This window comes from Ochotona curzoniae, unplaced genomic scaffold (assembly GCF_017591425.1).
Source record: "Ochotona curzoniae isolate NIBS_2020 unplaced genomic scaffold, NIBS_Ocur_1.0 scaffold_4701, whole genome shotgun sequence".
NCBI classification, from domain to species: domain Eukaryota; kingdom Metazoa; phylum Chordata; class Mammalia; order Lagomorpha; family Ochotonidae; genus Ochotona; species Ochotona curzoniae.
In genome coordinates, this window is record NW_024467122.1 from 80,267,972 (window position 1) to 80,285,510 (window position 17,539).

Consider the following 17,539-nt stretch of genomic DNA (forward strand, 5'->3'; position numbering starts at 1 on the left):
AGCCATCCCTCTAAATGTATTTTAAGGCAAAGTAAACAATGAGTATAGTTGAACTGGATGTGAAGTATAGCAGAGAGGTCAAGAATGAGTTCAAGAGCCCGGGGAATGGGGAGCTTGCAGGGAAAGGCAGCACAGGTTTGCCTTTGATAAACTGAACATGTGCATAACTGAAGACACAGCGCTGGCAGACTCCAGCGTGTAGACAGGGTGAGGGCCTAAGAGGGGTGGGTGGGCAGGAGTTCCAACACTGCTTGGGACGACTGCCTCCTGTGCTAGGTTGTCTGGCTTACAGGCCTGCTGTGCCCCCACTTCCAGAGAAGGTGTGCCTTGGGGGACTACAAGAATGCCTCAGGTACCTGAGTCCCTGCCACCCATTCAGGAGACCAAAGTTGAGGTCCAGGCTCTTTGGCTTTGGTCTGGCCTGGCCATGGCTAACTGCAGGAACCAGCGGAGTCCATCAGTAGACAGAGGTTCTCTGTCCTGTATCCCTCTACCCCTAAAGTTAGTGAAAATAAACACTTTAAAAAAATAAAAAAGGAATTCCAACTCTGCCTTTCAAATAAATAAGTTTTAAAAAATAAGAACAAAGAGCAGACTCTGAAGCAGTCAAGTGTCAGATCAGCAAGTTCTCTGCAGAACCTAGGAACGATGTTCAGAGTCCTGCCATACGCCCACAAGCACGTCTTTGAGTCTTGCAGTGACTTCAGAAGCTTAGATCCAAAAAGCTGTTTCTGTCCTTTGCATAAACAAGTATTCTAGGTTCTCACTGACTTTCTAGGATGAACTGGACACCCTGGCTGCCCTTTGCCGGAGCAGGGAAACCACAAAGAGAGGCACCACCTCTCCAGCTCTGTCCCTTCACAGCCACAGGAGTCCAACGTCTCCACACTCACGATGTCCAGGAATGAGAGGAGGAAGACACGTTCAGAACACTGTCTGTCAAATGGCACAGCACTGTCTATTGGAGAAGACAGGTGCCATCAGTCAGCGGGTGACACGGGGGCGTGGGAGATAATGAGCCACTACACAGCTGTCTGCTCTTCAGTTGTCACTTTGGAGGCGGATGACAAACTACAGGTCTGCTGACTCACTTTCCACTTGAAGATATTTCTTGAACTTTTTTCTTGTTGTGACAGGCAACCAAATTGATTACCCCCTGTCACGGGATCTGACTCTGCAGCCAGCAGACTTCTATTTGTTGATTGCTATTGATTTTCTTTGATACTTCATTTAAAAATCAATAGTTGGGAAGAAAAATAGGCTTGGTTTACCCAGCCTTACACATACTATTGTATGCTGGAAGAGGCGCAAATTTGGCAGAGCTTTGGCATCCAATTATAGGAAGAGCTCTTAACAGGTGAAACCAAGGGCTTTAGATCGATATGCAGTTTTCTTTCTCAATCAAAGAAAGTGGCTATAAATTAGGCTCATCAATGTCATTTCCAAACCTGGCTTAAAGCAAGTAACTTACACTTTTATTTTTGCCTCCCTCGGCTTTACATTAAAGGGTGCACCACTAAGGATTTTCTTCTTCTTGATAAGGATATTTAAAGTACCTGGAGTTCATCCGGGCTTTGATCTTCTTGGCTTTTTTTCGGTTTTTTTGCCTCTCTTCTCCATCTTTCAGGGGCTCTGGCGGAGCTGCACTTTCAACTACAATGTCAACAATATACTTCTTCAGGGAAAGATGCTCCTGCAAAATCAACACAGAAAGTAACATGCACACTGAGGGTGTTGGAAGAACGCAGGACTGCTAGGGACCACAGTGAGTAAACAAACTTATGGAATTGAAAACCAAAACTAATCCCCAAGAAAAACTCACTTCCACAACTGGTGTGGAAATTATTGAGGAAACTACTTCGCCTAAGACATAACATACCGGTACACAGGGTCAGCTGTGGTCTGTTAACATCACCCAGCAAGCCCACATCGCAGCACTGATTGGAGTCCTGGAGGTCTGGCCCCCAATCCAGCTCCCTATTACTGTGCCTTGGAAAACAGCAGAAGATGGGGCAAGTGCCTGGGCTTCTGCCACCCATGTGAGAGACAGAGATGGAGTTCCTGGCTCCTGGCTTTGGCTTGGCCCAGCCCTGGTTGTTGTAGCCATTTGGGGAGTGAACCAGCAGATGGAAGATCTCTGCCATTCTTTTAAATAAATAAATAAATCTTTTTTTAAAAAAAGCAAATCTACTATAACAAACAATAATCCATTCGAGACAAAACAAAATCAGGGTTTACTGAGGATGATGAGGGAAGACTTTAAGAAATACCACGTCTTGCCACCACTTGAAGAATGGTCAGAAACTGTGGGTGCAGATACAAAGTACATTTGTGTCTGAGCCAAGAGTAAGAAAGCAAGGAAAAAAGGAAGAAGTCATCTCAGAAAGAGATGACACAGTAGAATGGAAGTAAGGAGGTTTGCTAGTTCTAAGGAGAATGGCCTATACAGAAACCAAAAAACAACAACTGCTGGCAAGGATGAAGGGGAAAGGTACCCTGATCCACTTTTGGTGAAAGTGTGTACGGCATGATGCCGTTACATAGCAGAAAGTTACCTCGTAGCTGTAACTAAAGGAACTACATACTGTATTCATTTGGGGAATAATGGTACCGGGGAAGGACAAAAGAGGAAGATGGGGAGGAGAAAAAATTCCTATACTCACAAAACTATCATGGTAAGTAATGAAAAAAAGAGGGGGGAGAGGTTTGGTTTGCTGCAGCACTTAGAATTCAATACCATTTCCCTCCTATGTTAGCTTCCTTTTTTTTTTAAATTGGAAAGTCAGATATACAAAGAGGAATAGAGACAAAGAGGAAGATCTTCCATCCTTTGATTCATTCCCCAAGTGGCCGCAATGGCTGGAGCTGCGCCAATCTGAAGCCAAGAGCCAGGAGCTTCTGTGTCTCCCACACAGGTGCAGGGTCCTAAGGCTTTAGGCCATTCTTGACTATTTTTCCGGGGCACAGGCAGGGAGCCGGATGGGAAGCAGGTCCACCAGGATTAGAACTGGGATCTCAGAAGATGCAATATGAGGACTTTAGCCACTAGGCTACCAAATCGGGTCTGGGTGTTCTCTTTTAAGAATGTCAGACCCGTTTGGGAGACCTGGAGAAAGCTCCTGGTTCCTGGCTTCGGATCAGCTCAGATCTGGCTGTTGCAGGCATTGGGGAGTGAACCAGCAGATGAAAGCTCTTCCTCTTTGTCTTTCCTTCTCTCTGTAAATCTGACTTTCCAATAAAAGTAAATAAATATTTTTTAAAAAGATAGCCAGCTTTACCAAGAGGTCTGTACCCGTGCCCCTGCACTTAGCCTTCTCTCCTGCTGCAGGGACATGCAGGGTCCCCTTGGGGCCACACACTTCAGTGGATTCTGAACACTGAAACATATTCCTGCTCTCATATTTACACCTTTCTCCTCTTTTTCTGCATCATCGGTTCTTTTTCTACTAAAATCATCTCAAAATAGTGTTTGTATGCACTCTTCCAGCTGCTTTCTGTAACAAAACTGTCAAAAACAGCAGAACAAAGTATTCTCTCCATCTCTACCTCCTTAATTCTCATTTTCCCTTGGGTCATTTTAGTCTGGACCCTTTACCAATTGTCCTTGTCAAAGTCACCAACAGTGATGGCCGCTCTCAGTTCTGGCTGTCCTCTGCTAGGAATGCAGATCAGCCCCTCCTACCTTCTTCCTCCTTCACCAGGCTTCCAGATGGCAACCATCCTCCCAGCTTATGAGACACCCCTTGCACCCTTCCTTCCTAGGCCCTCTGCTCTTCTAGGCCACCAAAAGTCAACGTCCCCTAGTCTTTCAATGGACTCTCCTTTGTCCAAACTCACTCAACAAGTAGTCAACTGAAATAACATTTACAAGGACAAGTCTCACATTTTTACCCCTACAAATAAGAACTTCTCTCCTGAATTCCACTTACTGACATCAGCACCTCAAGGTGTGCCAAGATGTGTTTCCGCCATTACTCCACATGAATGTTGGACAGCACCGTTCTCCACACGCCTCACAGACACAAAGGAGCTCTTCTTCATGTTTACTACTTCAGTACGTGGCACGTTCCTTGGCATAACATGTGCTGGCATCACACCCAGCACGTCAGTAAATGCTCTCAGTTCTCTTTTCAAACGTGTCCCCAATGCAGGCCCATTTCCCCAGCACCATCACCTAGGCTCAGTCACTATAAGTTCTGTAAGCTCTCTCCTAGTCGGCAAGAGTCTCCTCTGAGAATCCAGCATGGTCTCCACTCTGTCAGCCACCTCCTTAGTTGGTTTACTTTGCAGGTCTTGCCGAGCACCCTCCCATCCTGTGCCCACTGGTGGTCTCCCTTGTTAGAATGCAAGCCCCCCTGACTTTGTTCTAGAGCTGTGTCTGGCATTTGATAGGAATTTGGTCAGCAAGTGGCAGTGAATGAACCAAAGAGGGAAGGTAATGACAACTGATGACTGTATTTATCAAGGCTTACTATGCAACATAAATGGAGTTCAGAACTTGATTAAAAACACTCATTTCGTTCATAGAAGTATGCTTATAACATACTGAAGAAGGCATGTATTTTTATTGTCCTCATTTCAATAACAAGAAAACTGAGACATTGAATCATACAACTGGTCTAAAGTTTGAAGTCTGAAATCATGACCCGCCTCCGCAGTCAGGAAAGTGACCACACTGGTGACTGCTCCCTTAGAGATGAGGCTGGAGGCACGCCAGGCTGGAGAAAAGTGCTCACTTTTCAAAGTATCTGTCCACACAAACCCACTGCCAAAGGAAGAGAGTGTTCTCTTACAGTAGGAATTATTTTCTTTGACAAACTAGGCCTGTCAACTGGCATATCTCTGTGCTAATAAAAAGCCATGTTATAAGTGATAAGTACACAAAGACCCACAAAGGCAACTTGAGAAAAAAAAATAACCCAGTTCTTTCTTTTCAAAGAAAGAGAAGTGAAGTCTTTTCTCATATCAAGGACTTATGGCAAAATCACATGCAAAATCACTACCCACAGAACCACTCACTGGGCATTGAGTATACAATTAGCTGAGGCTGACCATACCACATGGGCTACTTCTTGTCATCCACACAAGTCCAAGACAGGCTCCCAGAGGTTGTTTTATAGAGGCTCAGCAAGCACAGACGCAGACTCCAGACAGGTTTGGAATCACACCCTTGGCCACAGCCTCAAGGCCAAAACCACAGCTGGTTGACTTCACAAGACCAAACTTCATGCTGTACTCCACATTCTCTCCCCCTACACTACCCATGCATCCAAGTCTCTAGGAATCTCCATCACTGAACTAAAGAAAAGAATATTTAAAGACACTTTCAATTGTGTGAAGGAACATTCTAAGCTACACCTTCAGCTTTGGGCACTAAAGAGTATTCTAAATGACACCTAATTTTATTATTTTCAGTTGGATATAAACATAATTTACATATCTAGCAGAATCAATTAGGGATCCTAATACATAACAGCAGGAAATATCTAAAACAATTGGGATTCTACCTAGAACTACCAAAAATCACATCTAACAAAGCATCTTCTCACACCTTCACATACATGCACATATAGACATACACGCACAAGAATGCACACATACAACATGTACTCACATTAACTTCTAAAATCTCAAAACCAAAATCAAGCAAGAATTTAATTTTTTTCCTCAATCAAGTATTGGTTATACAAAATATAGAGAAATAAAACTAAGATTAAAATCTCTTCTAGCTCTAATATCTAATAAGAACACTAATAGTGTACAGTATATTCTTATAACTGGACCAGAAGTAGAGCAGGCTGGACACGAACCAGCCTCCACTGGGGATGCTTATACTGCAGGCACAGCTTCACATTGAGTAAAGCTAACCTTCAATCACAACCAGCACAAATAAACTATTATCAGCACAAGCACATGTGTACACACACACACACGGAGTCACTTGCACAAGCCCTTCCTGAGCAGTCTACTAGACGCCATATCTCAGGGAAACCAACACGCGGGGAGAGGCAGACATGGGGACTCAGTGGTGAATGTTCCACTCGCACTCACAGGCCTGAGGCCCAGGTCTGGCAAGAAGACAGGACGGCATGCAATGCTTGCACCTCAGAGGTCTCATAGCTCTGCTACTTTTTTTTTTAAAAAAAGATTTATTTATTTTTTATTGGAAAGGCAGATATACAGAGAGGAGAGACAGAGAGGAAGATCTTCCATCTGATGGTTCACTCCCCAAGCACTACAATGGCTGGTACTGCATTGATCCAAAGCCAGGAGATTCCTCTGGGTCTCCCACGCAGGTACAGGGTCTCAAAGTCTTGGGCCGTCCTTGACTACATTCCCAGGCAACAGGCAGGGAGCTGGATGGGAAGCAGGGCCATCGGGATTAAAACTGGTGCCCATATGAGATCCCAGCGTGTTCAATGCGAGGACTTTAACCATTATGCCATCGCACTGGGCCCAGCCCTGACATTTTTAAGATGGGGAAAACACGAGAACGATGCCGGGCTGCTCTTGGGAATGACTCTGGGGGTGTTAGTGGGTTTATTTCAGACTGTTGTGTATGTGATGTGAGATAAAGTGATGGAGATTAGGGATCTAATTCTTTTATCATCTCTATGTCCTCAAGAACCTGAAGGCTTGCTTTGGGAGAAATGAGAACCAGGATACAATGCCCAAGAGGGTAAGCAGGACCTGGGCACTCCTGTGTCAGAAATGCAAGGATTCAAGAGGCAATTGCCTTTGCATTGGGCAGGGCAAGATTCAGCCCACGGGGTCACTGGAGCTGGTACTGCTGAGGCAGCCAGACGTGGGACCTCGAGATTTAGCACCCTGAGAGTAGGCTACTTTTTATACTGATGCTTTTGTACATGGCCTGCAAATTATGTTATAAACAAATGGCCTTTGGCAGAAAAAGGGTTTCCTGCCTCTGCTTTACAGAAATTAAAATAGATACATGTATGTGCACACACATATGTACTTACATATGTGCATACAGGTTCGGTATGGATGTATGGATTACAATATAAATTTCATTCTTTACTTTCTAATTGTACTCACAACCACCAATCCAGCAGCAATGAGCATCACTGAAGATGGTCCTCAAATAGCATTTCCCACTGACTTCATCAGGGCTTCCTTTCACTAGAGGTGTCAGGGCTAACGATCTTGCCAGACTAGGTAGCAAAGAAACTATCAAGCATAATGATGCTCATGGTAAAATGACTTGAGAACAAACTTTAAGAGGCTCTGGCTCCCCTAAAGATGGCATAATAGAGCTTCAAAAAAGAAACCTGAAAATGACTGAAATCCATCTACAATGTTTAAATCCAAGGATTCATGATTTGTCTCCTTTTATCTTTCCCTTTCCCCATCTCTTACACAACATACTCATACACACACAAATCAGAAACCCTTCAATGACAACAGGGAATCAACACAGTATCTTGAAATTACAAAAATTTAGCCTGATTTTCCTACATAAGCCGCAACACTTAGTAATTACATAGCAGATGAAGGAAGCATCCCCTTATACATGTATTTCCCCTTAAAAAGTAAAAATGAAATTCAGAATATTCACACATCCCTGAATTAATAGACCTAGGCACCAATGATCAATCCCACAAACAGAAAGACTACCAGGCAGTGTGTTCACCCTAACGAAGGAACTCAACCCTGATCACATGTTAGCAAATGGGTCAAACCCGAGCATGACTGAGCTTCTCAATTCGCCTGCTCAAAGCAAGAGAAACAGAGCAGGAAGAGAAATATACTGCGCTGCACCAGGCTCCACGGTCACAGTGCTTCCCAGTCCCTTGGGCAGTTGGAGGTGGCAATGTGACTGCACAGGCTCCAAAGGAAAATGAGGACACTCACAGAGCACCTAAAACATATATGCACATGTGTATTTATGTATTTAAAATGACTCTGGGAAAAAAAGGCAAAACGCTAAAATGTCACACGAGATGACTGTGACAAGGTCTCAATTTCACTTACAAGCTACCCGGATCACTTTCAGAGCCAGTGAGGGCATTCATCAGGACAAAGCCAGCCATGAGGACATGGTGTCTGGAACGGCCACCATGTAGCATGTGGAGGGACTGGACAGAATGTGAGCAGGGCAGGCCCCAGTGTGGGCTGTCGCTGTAAGGATGGTAATGACTGCTTAGAGGTTTGCTATACTTCTCTCACTACACTGTGACACATGCTTAAACTCCTCGTAATAACCCACAAACAGTCACTCAGTGAGGAAAAATAATACACATGCATGAATCTTCTCATTCAGCACTTGGCTTGGTGAACAAGTAAGTGAAACTGCGACAGTGCAATCTCTGAAACCTCTGAGAAACCAGACTTGCAATGATATTAACTAGTTGTTTGCAGGTCTGAAACGGCTGAAAAAGCAGAAAACAATCTGCAGAAATGCCAACCAGCAATGCTACAGTGATGTGTCTGCGATGGCCCAGTGGACGGTGGAACAGGGCAGGGGTTAACCAGTGGCTTGAACCAGTAGCTTGCCAATGACATCCAATGTGAACCCCCTAAATCATACCACTGAACCCAATAAGCCAGGCTCTGCTCTCTGGAGCCCCTGCAAGGCAAAGCTTCTAGCACCCGTCCCCTGTCCCACAGCCCAATCATCTGGACAGGGCAGGATCTGTCCACTAGCAGGCAGGTTCTGAAACCTTCCGCGTTTCCGGGTTCAGTGTCTGGCATGCCTGAGCGCCACGCATGCTCCCGTGCTCCCGAGACTGCAGCACATGCTTCGCTTCACTCGATTTCATCTTCAGGTCACAAAACTGGTTCCTTTCCTGGGCTTTCTTCCTACTCACGTCATTCCAGTCTTGCTGTAAGTTCAGTTAGCTCCTAAACTCACCTTGCTGAAAACCCTCTCTCCCACTGCCACCTAACAGACCAGCAAACCAGAAAAATACAGCAGCCAGCCCTACCTCCCCCCACAAATCCTGTGCAGCTGCAGCCACCCCAGTCCCCCAGAGGGGCAATCTGCAGACAAGCACCCCTGTATCTGTTCTGTGTTCTTGCATTTTCTGACGGTTCACCTTGCTGCTCGGCCAACCACTTTCACAGCCCAGGCTATTAATCTACTGAATATATGCTCAGGTAAAAGAGAGAGAAGGGGAGAGAAAGAGGAAGAAGATACTTTAAAATATCTTATTTTTCCAAAATAATCTTAAGGTTGTAGTGAAGTTACAAGACCATCTCTTTATAAAGACATTTGTTGCGGTAAGATTTATTACAAAGCCTCAACAACTGGAAATTAATTACATAAAGTATGGCAAATACATTAGTATGATAAAATATGGATCTGGTTAATTCTAAATTATATTAATGATAAAATCTGGGGGCATATGAAATAAAACTTCGGGATTCAGCTATATGCAATGCTGTTGGTATATATATATATATATGTGAGATTTATAGATCATATATAAAAATCAGAAAAACAATTAGATCAAAATGTTCATAGTAGGCACTGCCTTGGTTTTCTGCATCGGTTTTCAATGAAGAGAATATGTGAATATTTAATGACTGTAAAATTAATGCTCGGCAGGAAATTCAAGAAAAAGCAAGCCCTTCAAAGGCAGACAACTGGCAAAAGACATAGATGCTGTAGGATAATTTACTCTGTAGAACAACAAGTGCAAGTGAATAAAACACACTTAGCTTTTGCTTTTTCTCTTAACTCACAATTCTAATTACTATACCACAGGCACAAGTGAAGGCAAAGATATATTCTGCGACAAAGCAGCTACAATTCACTTACTTGTCTTCAAAATGACCTAAAATCTTCCACTCTGTATCCTTCCTCCCTAATTTTAAAAAATGCCATTTTTCGCCTCAGTGAATCCTGCTGCTTGCAAATGCTACTCTCTTACTGACAGCCATCACACAGCAGTCTTGGAGGGGCAGTCCCAGGTGTGGCCAGCAAACAGCCTGAGCCAGAGGCAGAGACTGCAGACCAGCCCCGGACCTGATGCAGCTAAGTGTGGGCTAAGTCTCCTAACCAGTAAGACAAAGAAATGACACAGGACATTCTACTATTCCCCTTGTCCGGTATTCTAATATTGATACAAGAAGCCCCAAAGCTAATTGATGATGGCTAATTCAACACATAAGCAGAAATTTGAAGCCAAATTTTTAAGTCACCATGTTGAGTTCTTATTTAAACAACATTGTTGTAATATGAAATACTAATAAGGTACATCAGGAAACTAATAGCTAGGCAGACATGATCTCATCAAAGTTTAGACCCTTCTTATTCTTCTAATTACCTTTTATGGCATACTAGAACGAAGATCTGGTCTTCCCAACATAATTTACTGCATTACATGAAATAACTCATCCTGAGGTTTATGACCTTGATATTCTATCAGATTCCTCCTAAAGCCTTCCTTATTTCTTTATTTTTAAAAAGGGGACATGAAAATTCTGAGCTACAGATAGGTTCATGATCTTTGGGAAAGAAAGGAAAAGTTTGCAAATGAGAGACACAGGAAAATATAAACATAAATACAGGATTTTATTAAGCTGCCATGTTTAGTTTTCGCAAGAGTTCTTTCTGAATAAATGTAGTTCATGAACGGTGACATATTTAAGCAAACTAGGTGCCTACCATAATTTCAAAGAACTGAGAATTTTCAAGGATGAGATCTTTTCAGGCTGAAAGGTTTCAAGATCTGCTTTGAGAGAAGGGTCCAGAACTTCATGACCTCAGTACAAATCCATTTTAATCTGAAAATCAGAAATTTTTATAGAAAGCTAATGTTATGCCTCAAAGTTCATTTCTTTGGAGCTAAAAGCCAATTTTCAAGGCCAGGGAGGGTGCCACGCTACACATATAATTGGATTTCAAAAAATTAAAGTGTCCAGACACATATTTCTCTTAACCTCAGGCATTACCTCGTGATTGACAATAAACTCTATAATTCAATGAGTCCAGTTTACTCAAGAATCAAATACTGCTTTTCTTGAGTTCTTAAAAACTTTAGCAGGGATTCCAAGCTCTTAAGCATGGCACAGCAACAAGCAAGCAAAAGAGGTGGCATCTACGACACTCCCGGGCTGCTTGCCTCCAACACTGGCAAAGGTGTAGGCCTGAGGAGGGGTGGGACTCCCATTCTTTGGTTTCTCTGGATGATGAGGGTGAGAAAAGAGCGAATTGGGAAGATTGGAAGGGCGGGAAAGAAATGAAGGGGCCTGGGAAGAGGAGGAGGAGGAAAATTGAGAGGAAAAAATAAAGGAATACTCAGTGAGCAACCAAGTAGCCTTGTAGTGTAGCACTTTGCCATGGATCTGGAGCAGCACCTTCCCAGAAGCAGTGCACCGGATATGACCCACCAGCTCAGCTCAGTTTACTAACACTGGATTCCATGGCTATTGTGTGTGAAGAAGGCATGATAATTACTTATGTTACAGAGGACAGATTTTCTGGATGTCAGAGTTTGACTTGGAATAAAGCCCAAAGGTTCCACAGTATAAACTATTCTTTTGATCTATAACACTCCATAAAACTATGCTGTAAAATTATACCCCAGAAAGAGTTCAGAGAACCTCATTAAAAGCTGATTTGTAATTACTGATTTCTTGGCTGGAATTAGCCATATCAAATGAAGTACCTATGGATATTATCCAAATGCTATTCAAAAGAGAAAGCATCATATAAAGATTAGTTATTTCATATTAGAAAGAGTTTGTTTAGAGATTCAAGGAGGGTATCACTTTCAAAAACAAAGCACACAAGGCAAGAAGGAAGGAAGGAAGGAAGGAAGGAAGGAAAGTAAAAGGAAAGGGAAAGGAAAGATCAATTGATCAATCTGCTTTGGGCCGGGGGCAATGGCTCAACGGCTTATTCCTCCCTTAAAGTGCCAGGATCCCATATGGGTGCCAGTTTGTGTCCCAATGCCCCATGTTCCAATCCAGCTCCTCACTTGTGGCCTGGGAGAGCAGCAGAGGAAGGCCTAAAGCCTTGGGACCCTGCATCCTCTTGGGGACACCCGGAGGAGGTTCCTGACACCTGGCTGTGGATCAGCTCAGCTCCAGCCTTTGTGGCCATTTGGGAAGTGAACTAGCAGACAGAAGATCTTTCTCTCTGTATTCTCTCTCTCCATTTTTTTTTTCTCTCCTTAAATCTGATCTGCCTTTTCAATAAAAATAAATAAATTTTAGAAACTATCCAGAAAAAGTTTAAAAGAAACTATACAAATTACCCAATTTACAAATTTCCTGCATTAAGAAGCAATAATTTTGTGTAATATACTCCAGTGCCATCATATATAGTTTGTTAAAAAAAAAAAAAACTCAAAAGGAGGATGTAGTTTAAAACAAAGCAAGGAACTGAAAAATGCAAACTTATCAACAATGAAACTGATTTGAACTTAGAAGAAACTCAAGGAGAAATATAATGTCTTAATGAGCCTCACCATTAGCAAAACTAAATTGGGCTGCTAAAAATCTCCCCTCAGGAACAGGTATTTAGCCGAGCAGTTAAGATGCCTAAAACCCACATCCAAGTATTGCTTCTAAGTGTCAGCTCTGGCTCCTGTGTCTGGCTTCCTGCTAATACAGACCCTGGGAGACTTGGGTGGGCATGGGGTTCAGGTGATGGTTCAGTACTTGGGGCTCCAGGCTCCAGCTCCAACTCCAGCTAAGCCCTAGCAATTGCAGGCACTTGGGGAGGGAATTAGCAGATGAGAGCTCTGGCTCTCAAATAAAAAATGTCATCTTGTTAGCAGGAAAGGAGTTTTACTATCTCAATGTTTGATGCTAAAATTGTAACTCAAAAATTTTCTGAAAGACAAAACTTAATTAAAATATTAGTGAAAGTTCTGTTCTACGTTTGTTATTTTCCTGATGAAGGAAAATGGGCTTCCTCTGCTAAACCAAGATGACAAAGTAAGGATTAATAAAATTCAATAACTTTGGTCAGAAACGGCCTTTTCCTGCTCATCCAATCAATGCCCAGTTGGGAACTATAATGTCAGTCAATGAACTGTAGATGATGGAGACAAAAATAAACAATTAAAGCAAACCAATCCATTGTTAAGAGAATTGTCTCAGGCCCAGTGCCGTAGCCTAGTGGCTAAATTCCTCACCTAGCGTGCACTGGGATCCCACATGAGCATCAATTCATGTCCTAGCAGCCCTGCTATCATCCAGCTCCCTGCTTGTGTCCTGGGAAAGCAGTCAAGGACAGCCCAAAGCCTTGGGACCCTGCACTCATGAGGGACCAGGAGGAAGCTCCTGGCTCCTGGCTTTGGACAGGCACAGCCCCAGCTCCAGCCATTGCAGCCACTTGGGGAGTGAATCAGTGGACAGAAGATCTTTCTCTCTGTCATTCCTCCTCTCTGTATATCTGACTTTGCAATAAAAACAAAACAAATTTAAAGAGAACTGTATCAACTGGGGAGGTAAAATACCTTAGATGTCAATGATCCTCACAGTTAAGGCAGAAAGGCTTCTCTACACAAGCTTCTCTCCACCTCTCATGCCCTCACTCCTCTCTCAGACATTGTCATGTGACAGATCTCAAGATTATGCACATGCCACCCATTTCTGACAGCACACCAAGCAGCAGCAGGGGGAGTCCAGCAACGCTGTGGTTTCAACAGGACATGGCCCTCAAACTCACACAGTTATGTTTTTTAAAGATGTATTTGTTTTTATTGGAAAAGCATACTTAGGGAGATAAGACACAAAGATCTTCCGTCTACTGGTTCACTTCCCAAGTGGCTGCAACAGAGGCCAAAGCTGAGCCAATCCAAAGCCAGGAGCCAGGAGCTCTGGGTTTCCTATGCAGGTGCAGGATCTCAAGTCTTCGAGCCATCCTCTCGACTGCTTTCCCAGACTACAACAAGGTTGCTGGATGGGAAGTGGAGCAGGTGGAACATGAACTAGCACCCATGTGGGATCCCAGTGCTTCCAAGCTGAGGATTTAGCCATTGAGCCATGGTAATGGCGACAGATAGATATGTTTTAAGACCCAATCTTGTGTTCATGGTGCTAGGAAGGCAGAAATATAATCCAATCATAGTTTGCACAAAGTGGGCCTACTAGAATGACTCAGGTCGCAGGGCACCCTTAGGGAAGAGTGTTTCACTAGATAGATGCTACAAAAGCCTGAGGCAGGCCTTGCTTCTGACTCCACCTCCTCCTCCAGGCTCCTCATGTAACTGCTCCCAAAGCACACACTATGGCTAACTCACTGGCCCTCACTGGATGGCACAACCAGTGGGATCAACGTCAACATTTAAGCCAAAAGCAAGCCTCTCCCTTCACAAGACACACAGAGATGGCACCTCAAAGGCAGAGGCAAGGATCAGAGCTGCCTGGTCAGTTTGGAATGCACAGCCTGGAGGGCTCAGGCTTTCACTGTGTGTGGCCCTCACAGTGCTGGAGGCTGGCAAGCCTGAGACCTGGGCATGTGGGTGCCAGCACTCGTGGGGCTTGGAGGCTCCTTCTCATGGTTCCCTCACGTGGCAGAGAGGACAGAAAGTGACAGCTCCCTTGGGGCATTTGTTTGTTGAGGGGTGCTCCACACTCGCTGACGACCTGTTTCCCTGAGTCTGCAAATGTTGTCACAGCACACATCATCTAGGGGATGCACACACACAGTCCACTGTAGAGACCAACACGGAGGTTCAAAAGAGGCTGGGTAAGAATTAAAGAAATATGGCTTAAATTACTGGATCAAATGAACGTTTGAAACTAAGTGGCTATTTACAACTTCTTTAACCAGAACCGACGACGACACCTGCATTGGCACAGATACGGAGCCACATCCTCTCTGCACATCACTGCTGCAATGCGAGCGAGCTGAACAGCCAGGGAGCTAACAAGTGCAAATGGATGAATTCAAAATCAGCTCCGTGCATGTTTGCACTACAAACACATGCACATACCCACACCTAGAAAAGCTGTACCAGTAGAGACGAAATGAAGACAAGGAAAGTAAACATTCTTCAAAAAGTATAAGCTATTTCTCAAACTGACTTAAACTAATCCTACAGAGCTAAGAGGAAAAATCTCAGAGTTTCATAGTGAAGTGACCTTTAATTTGTTCATTTGATGTGATTCTTCTGTTTAAAAGACAAACATTCAACAAAGAGTTGGAAGCATATAACCCAGCCATCCCACTCCCAGGAATATAACCAGGCAAAATGAATTCTGTGTATGAGAGAGGGACCTGCAACCGCAGGTTTACAGTAGTGCAGTTCACAATAGCTAAGACAAGGAACCAACCGAGATGCCTACCAGCAGATAAATGGATAATGAAACTGAGGTACATATGTGATATAGAATACTACTCAATCATAAAAAAGGAATGAAATGTGACCATTTACAACAAATGGACCAGTTGGAAACCACTATGCTTAGTGAAATAAGCTAGTTTGAAAAAGACAAACATCAAATGTTCCCTCTGATCTGCAACAACTAATACACAGAGCACAGAAAGTTGAACTGAGATTAGCACACTGGGAATTAGCACTACTGAGATTAGCACACTGGGAATTAGCACTACTGAGATTAGCACTGCTGCGCACAGCATCTGTCTTTACTCCTCAGTAATAACAGGATCTCCATTTTTATTTTTAATTATATTTTTATATTACATTATTTTCCTTTTCTTCTAATTGCCATGCCATAATACATTTATATCTTGAAAAGGTAAACTTACAACTGTGAAATGAAGGATTATGCTATTGAAACAACTTGGGGAAAACTAATGAGAAGGGGATAGAGGGAGGGAGGAGAGAGAAGAAGAGAGGGAGGATTCCTCTTCGCTTCAAAATATGTATCATAAAAAATTTAAAAACCCTACTCATTTAAAATAAATTAATTAGAAAAACGAAGGGGAAAGCACCCAGTTTCTACAAACAGAGCTGAGCAGGGCAGGGACATGCCTGGGCCGACAGGGCATGAGGCAGTGGGACCCCGATGGCCAATGCCAGGAGAAGCCTTGTACTTGTCCCACCTCGATGCCAGGCACCGAAGAGGCCAGCTCTGATCCCATTCAAAGTGATGTCTTCATGCTTTTGCTAATTATATTTTTTTTCTGTCAATCATATATGTAGCACATTTTGCACAGGGAAAGATACTAACTTGGTATTTATAAACATCAAATAAATTACAGGTTATAAACATCCAATAAATGACAGGTAAGATCCTCATGAAGGGCCTGTTCATAATTTTCAGGAATCAAATAAAAAGAACTATTACTTTCCTGTTACACAGGGAACAGACTGTGCAATTAATATGTTTTTAAAAAGTATTACACATAGCTACATTTCTCCAGCAATATATATAAAAATTTAAATGTTAGAATGTATTTAAAAGCAGAACTCATTTTTGATCCTAGAAAACATACACAGGCACCTGCCTTGTGGCACAGCACATGCTTCTACATGCAACAGAGGCATTCCACATCACAGTGCCAGTTCAAGTCCCACCCAACTTCAGATGCAGCTTCCTGCAAATATGCCTGGGAGGGTAGCAGGTTACGGCTCAGGCACTTGGGCTCCTGCCATCCATGTGGGAAACTCAGACCAAGTTCCAGGTTATAGACTCCGCTTGGCCTGGCCCTGGTGTTCTAGGCATTTGGAAAGTGAAGTAACGAAGGTCTCCTTCTCTGCTCTTCTGTGTTCCACCTTTCAATATATGAAGATAAACAGATCAACCAGGAGAGTATTTAGGTGGTAGTTAAGATGCTGGTTAAGAAGTCCAGTGTTGCACACCAAATCCCTAGGTTTGACGCTCAGCTTCAGCTCCTGACTCCAGCTTACTGCTAAAATACAGTCAGCAGACCAGTGATGAAGGCTTCAGGACTTGAGCCTTCAAGAGCTAGACTGAAGTCCTTGCACCCGGGTGAGGCCCAGGGGGCTCCTGGGTTATTGAGATTCCGGGAGCTCCCAGGTTACTGAGGTCCTGGGATCTCCTGGGTTAGTGAGGTCCGCACTCCTGGCTGACTGAGGTTCTGGGATCTCCTGGCTGACTGAGGTCCTGGGGGCTCCTGGCTGACTGAGGTCCTGGAGTCACTTGGCTGACTGAGGTCCTGGGGTCACATGGCTGACTGAGGTCCTGGGGTCACTTGGCTGACTGAGGTCCCCGTTCCTGGCCCCATGTAGGCCACTGTGGGCATCTGGAGAGTTGAGTCAGCAGCTGGGGTGTACGTTCCCTCTGTCTCCATCTCCTTTCTTCCTTTCCTCCTTCCTCAAATAAACACTTTAAAATCATGTATTTTAATTACCTGAAATCTAAGATGATGAAAGAGAGGGAAAACTCAAACTTATACCAGGCAGTTTTTTTTTTTGGTTGTTGTTTTGTGTGTCTGTGTGTTTTAATTTCCAAGACACAATGTAAAAATCCCTAGTCAAATTACAATAAAAACACAAAACAATAAACCTTTCTTTCTCGGCAGCTACCTATTATGTTTAACAGGCTTAAAACAAAATATGTCAAAGATCAAGAGTAAGTTATCTGGGATGTCAAGTGCATAAGGTCAAAGGTACAATTTTATTAGGTCAGA

At 43.5% G+C, this 17,539-nt stretch overlaps 1 protein-coding gene across 1 annotated transcript in view; it reads right to left on the reverse strand.

The window, feature by feature from the left end:
• Positions 1-17,539, reverse strand: part of SCAPER (S-phase cyclin A associated protein in the ER) — a 312,499-nt gene that overhangs the window by 175,750 nt on the left and 119,210 nt on the right. Inside the window, exon 21 of the mRNA XM_040969720.1 lies at positions 1,557-1,693. Coding sequence (XP_040825654.1) covers positions 1,557-1,693 — 137 coding nt within the window. The remainder of the gene's footprint in view (positions 1-1,556; positions 1,694-17,539) is intronic.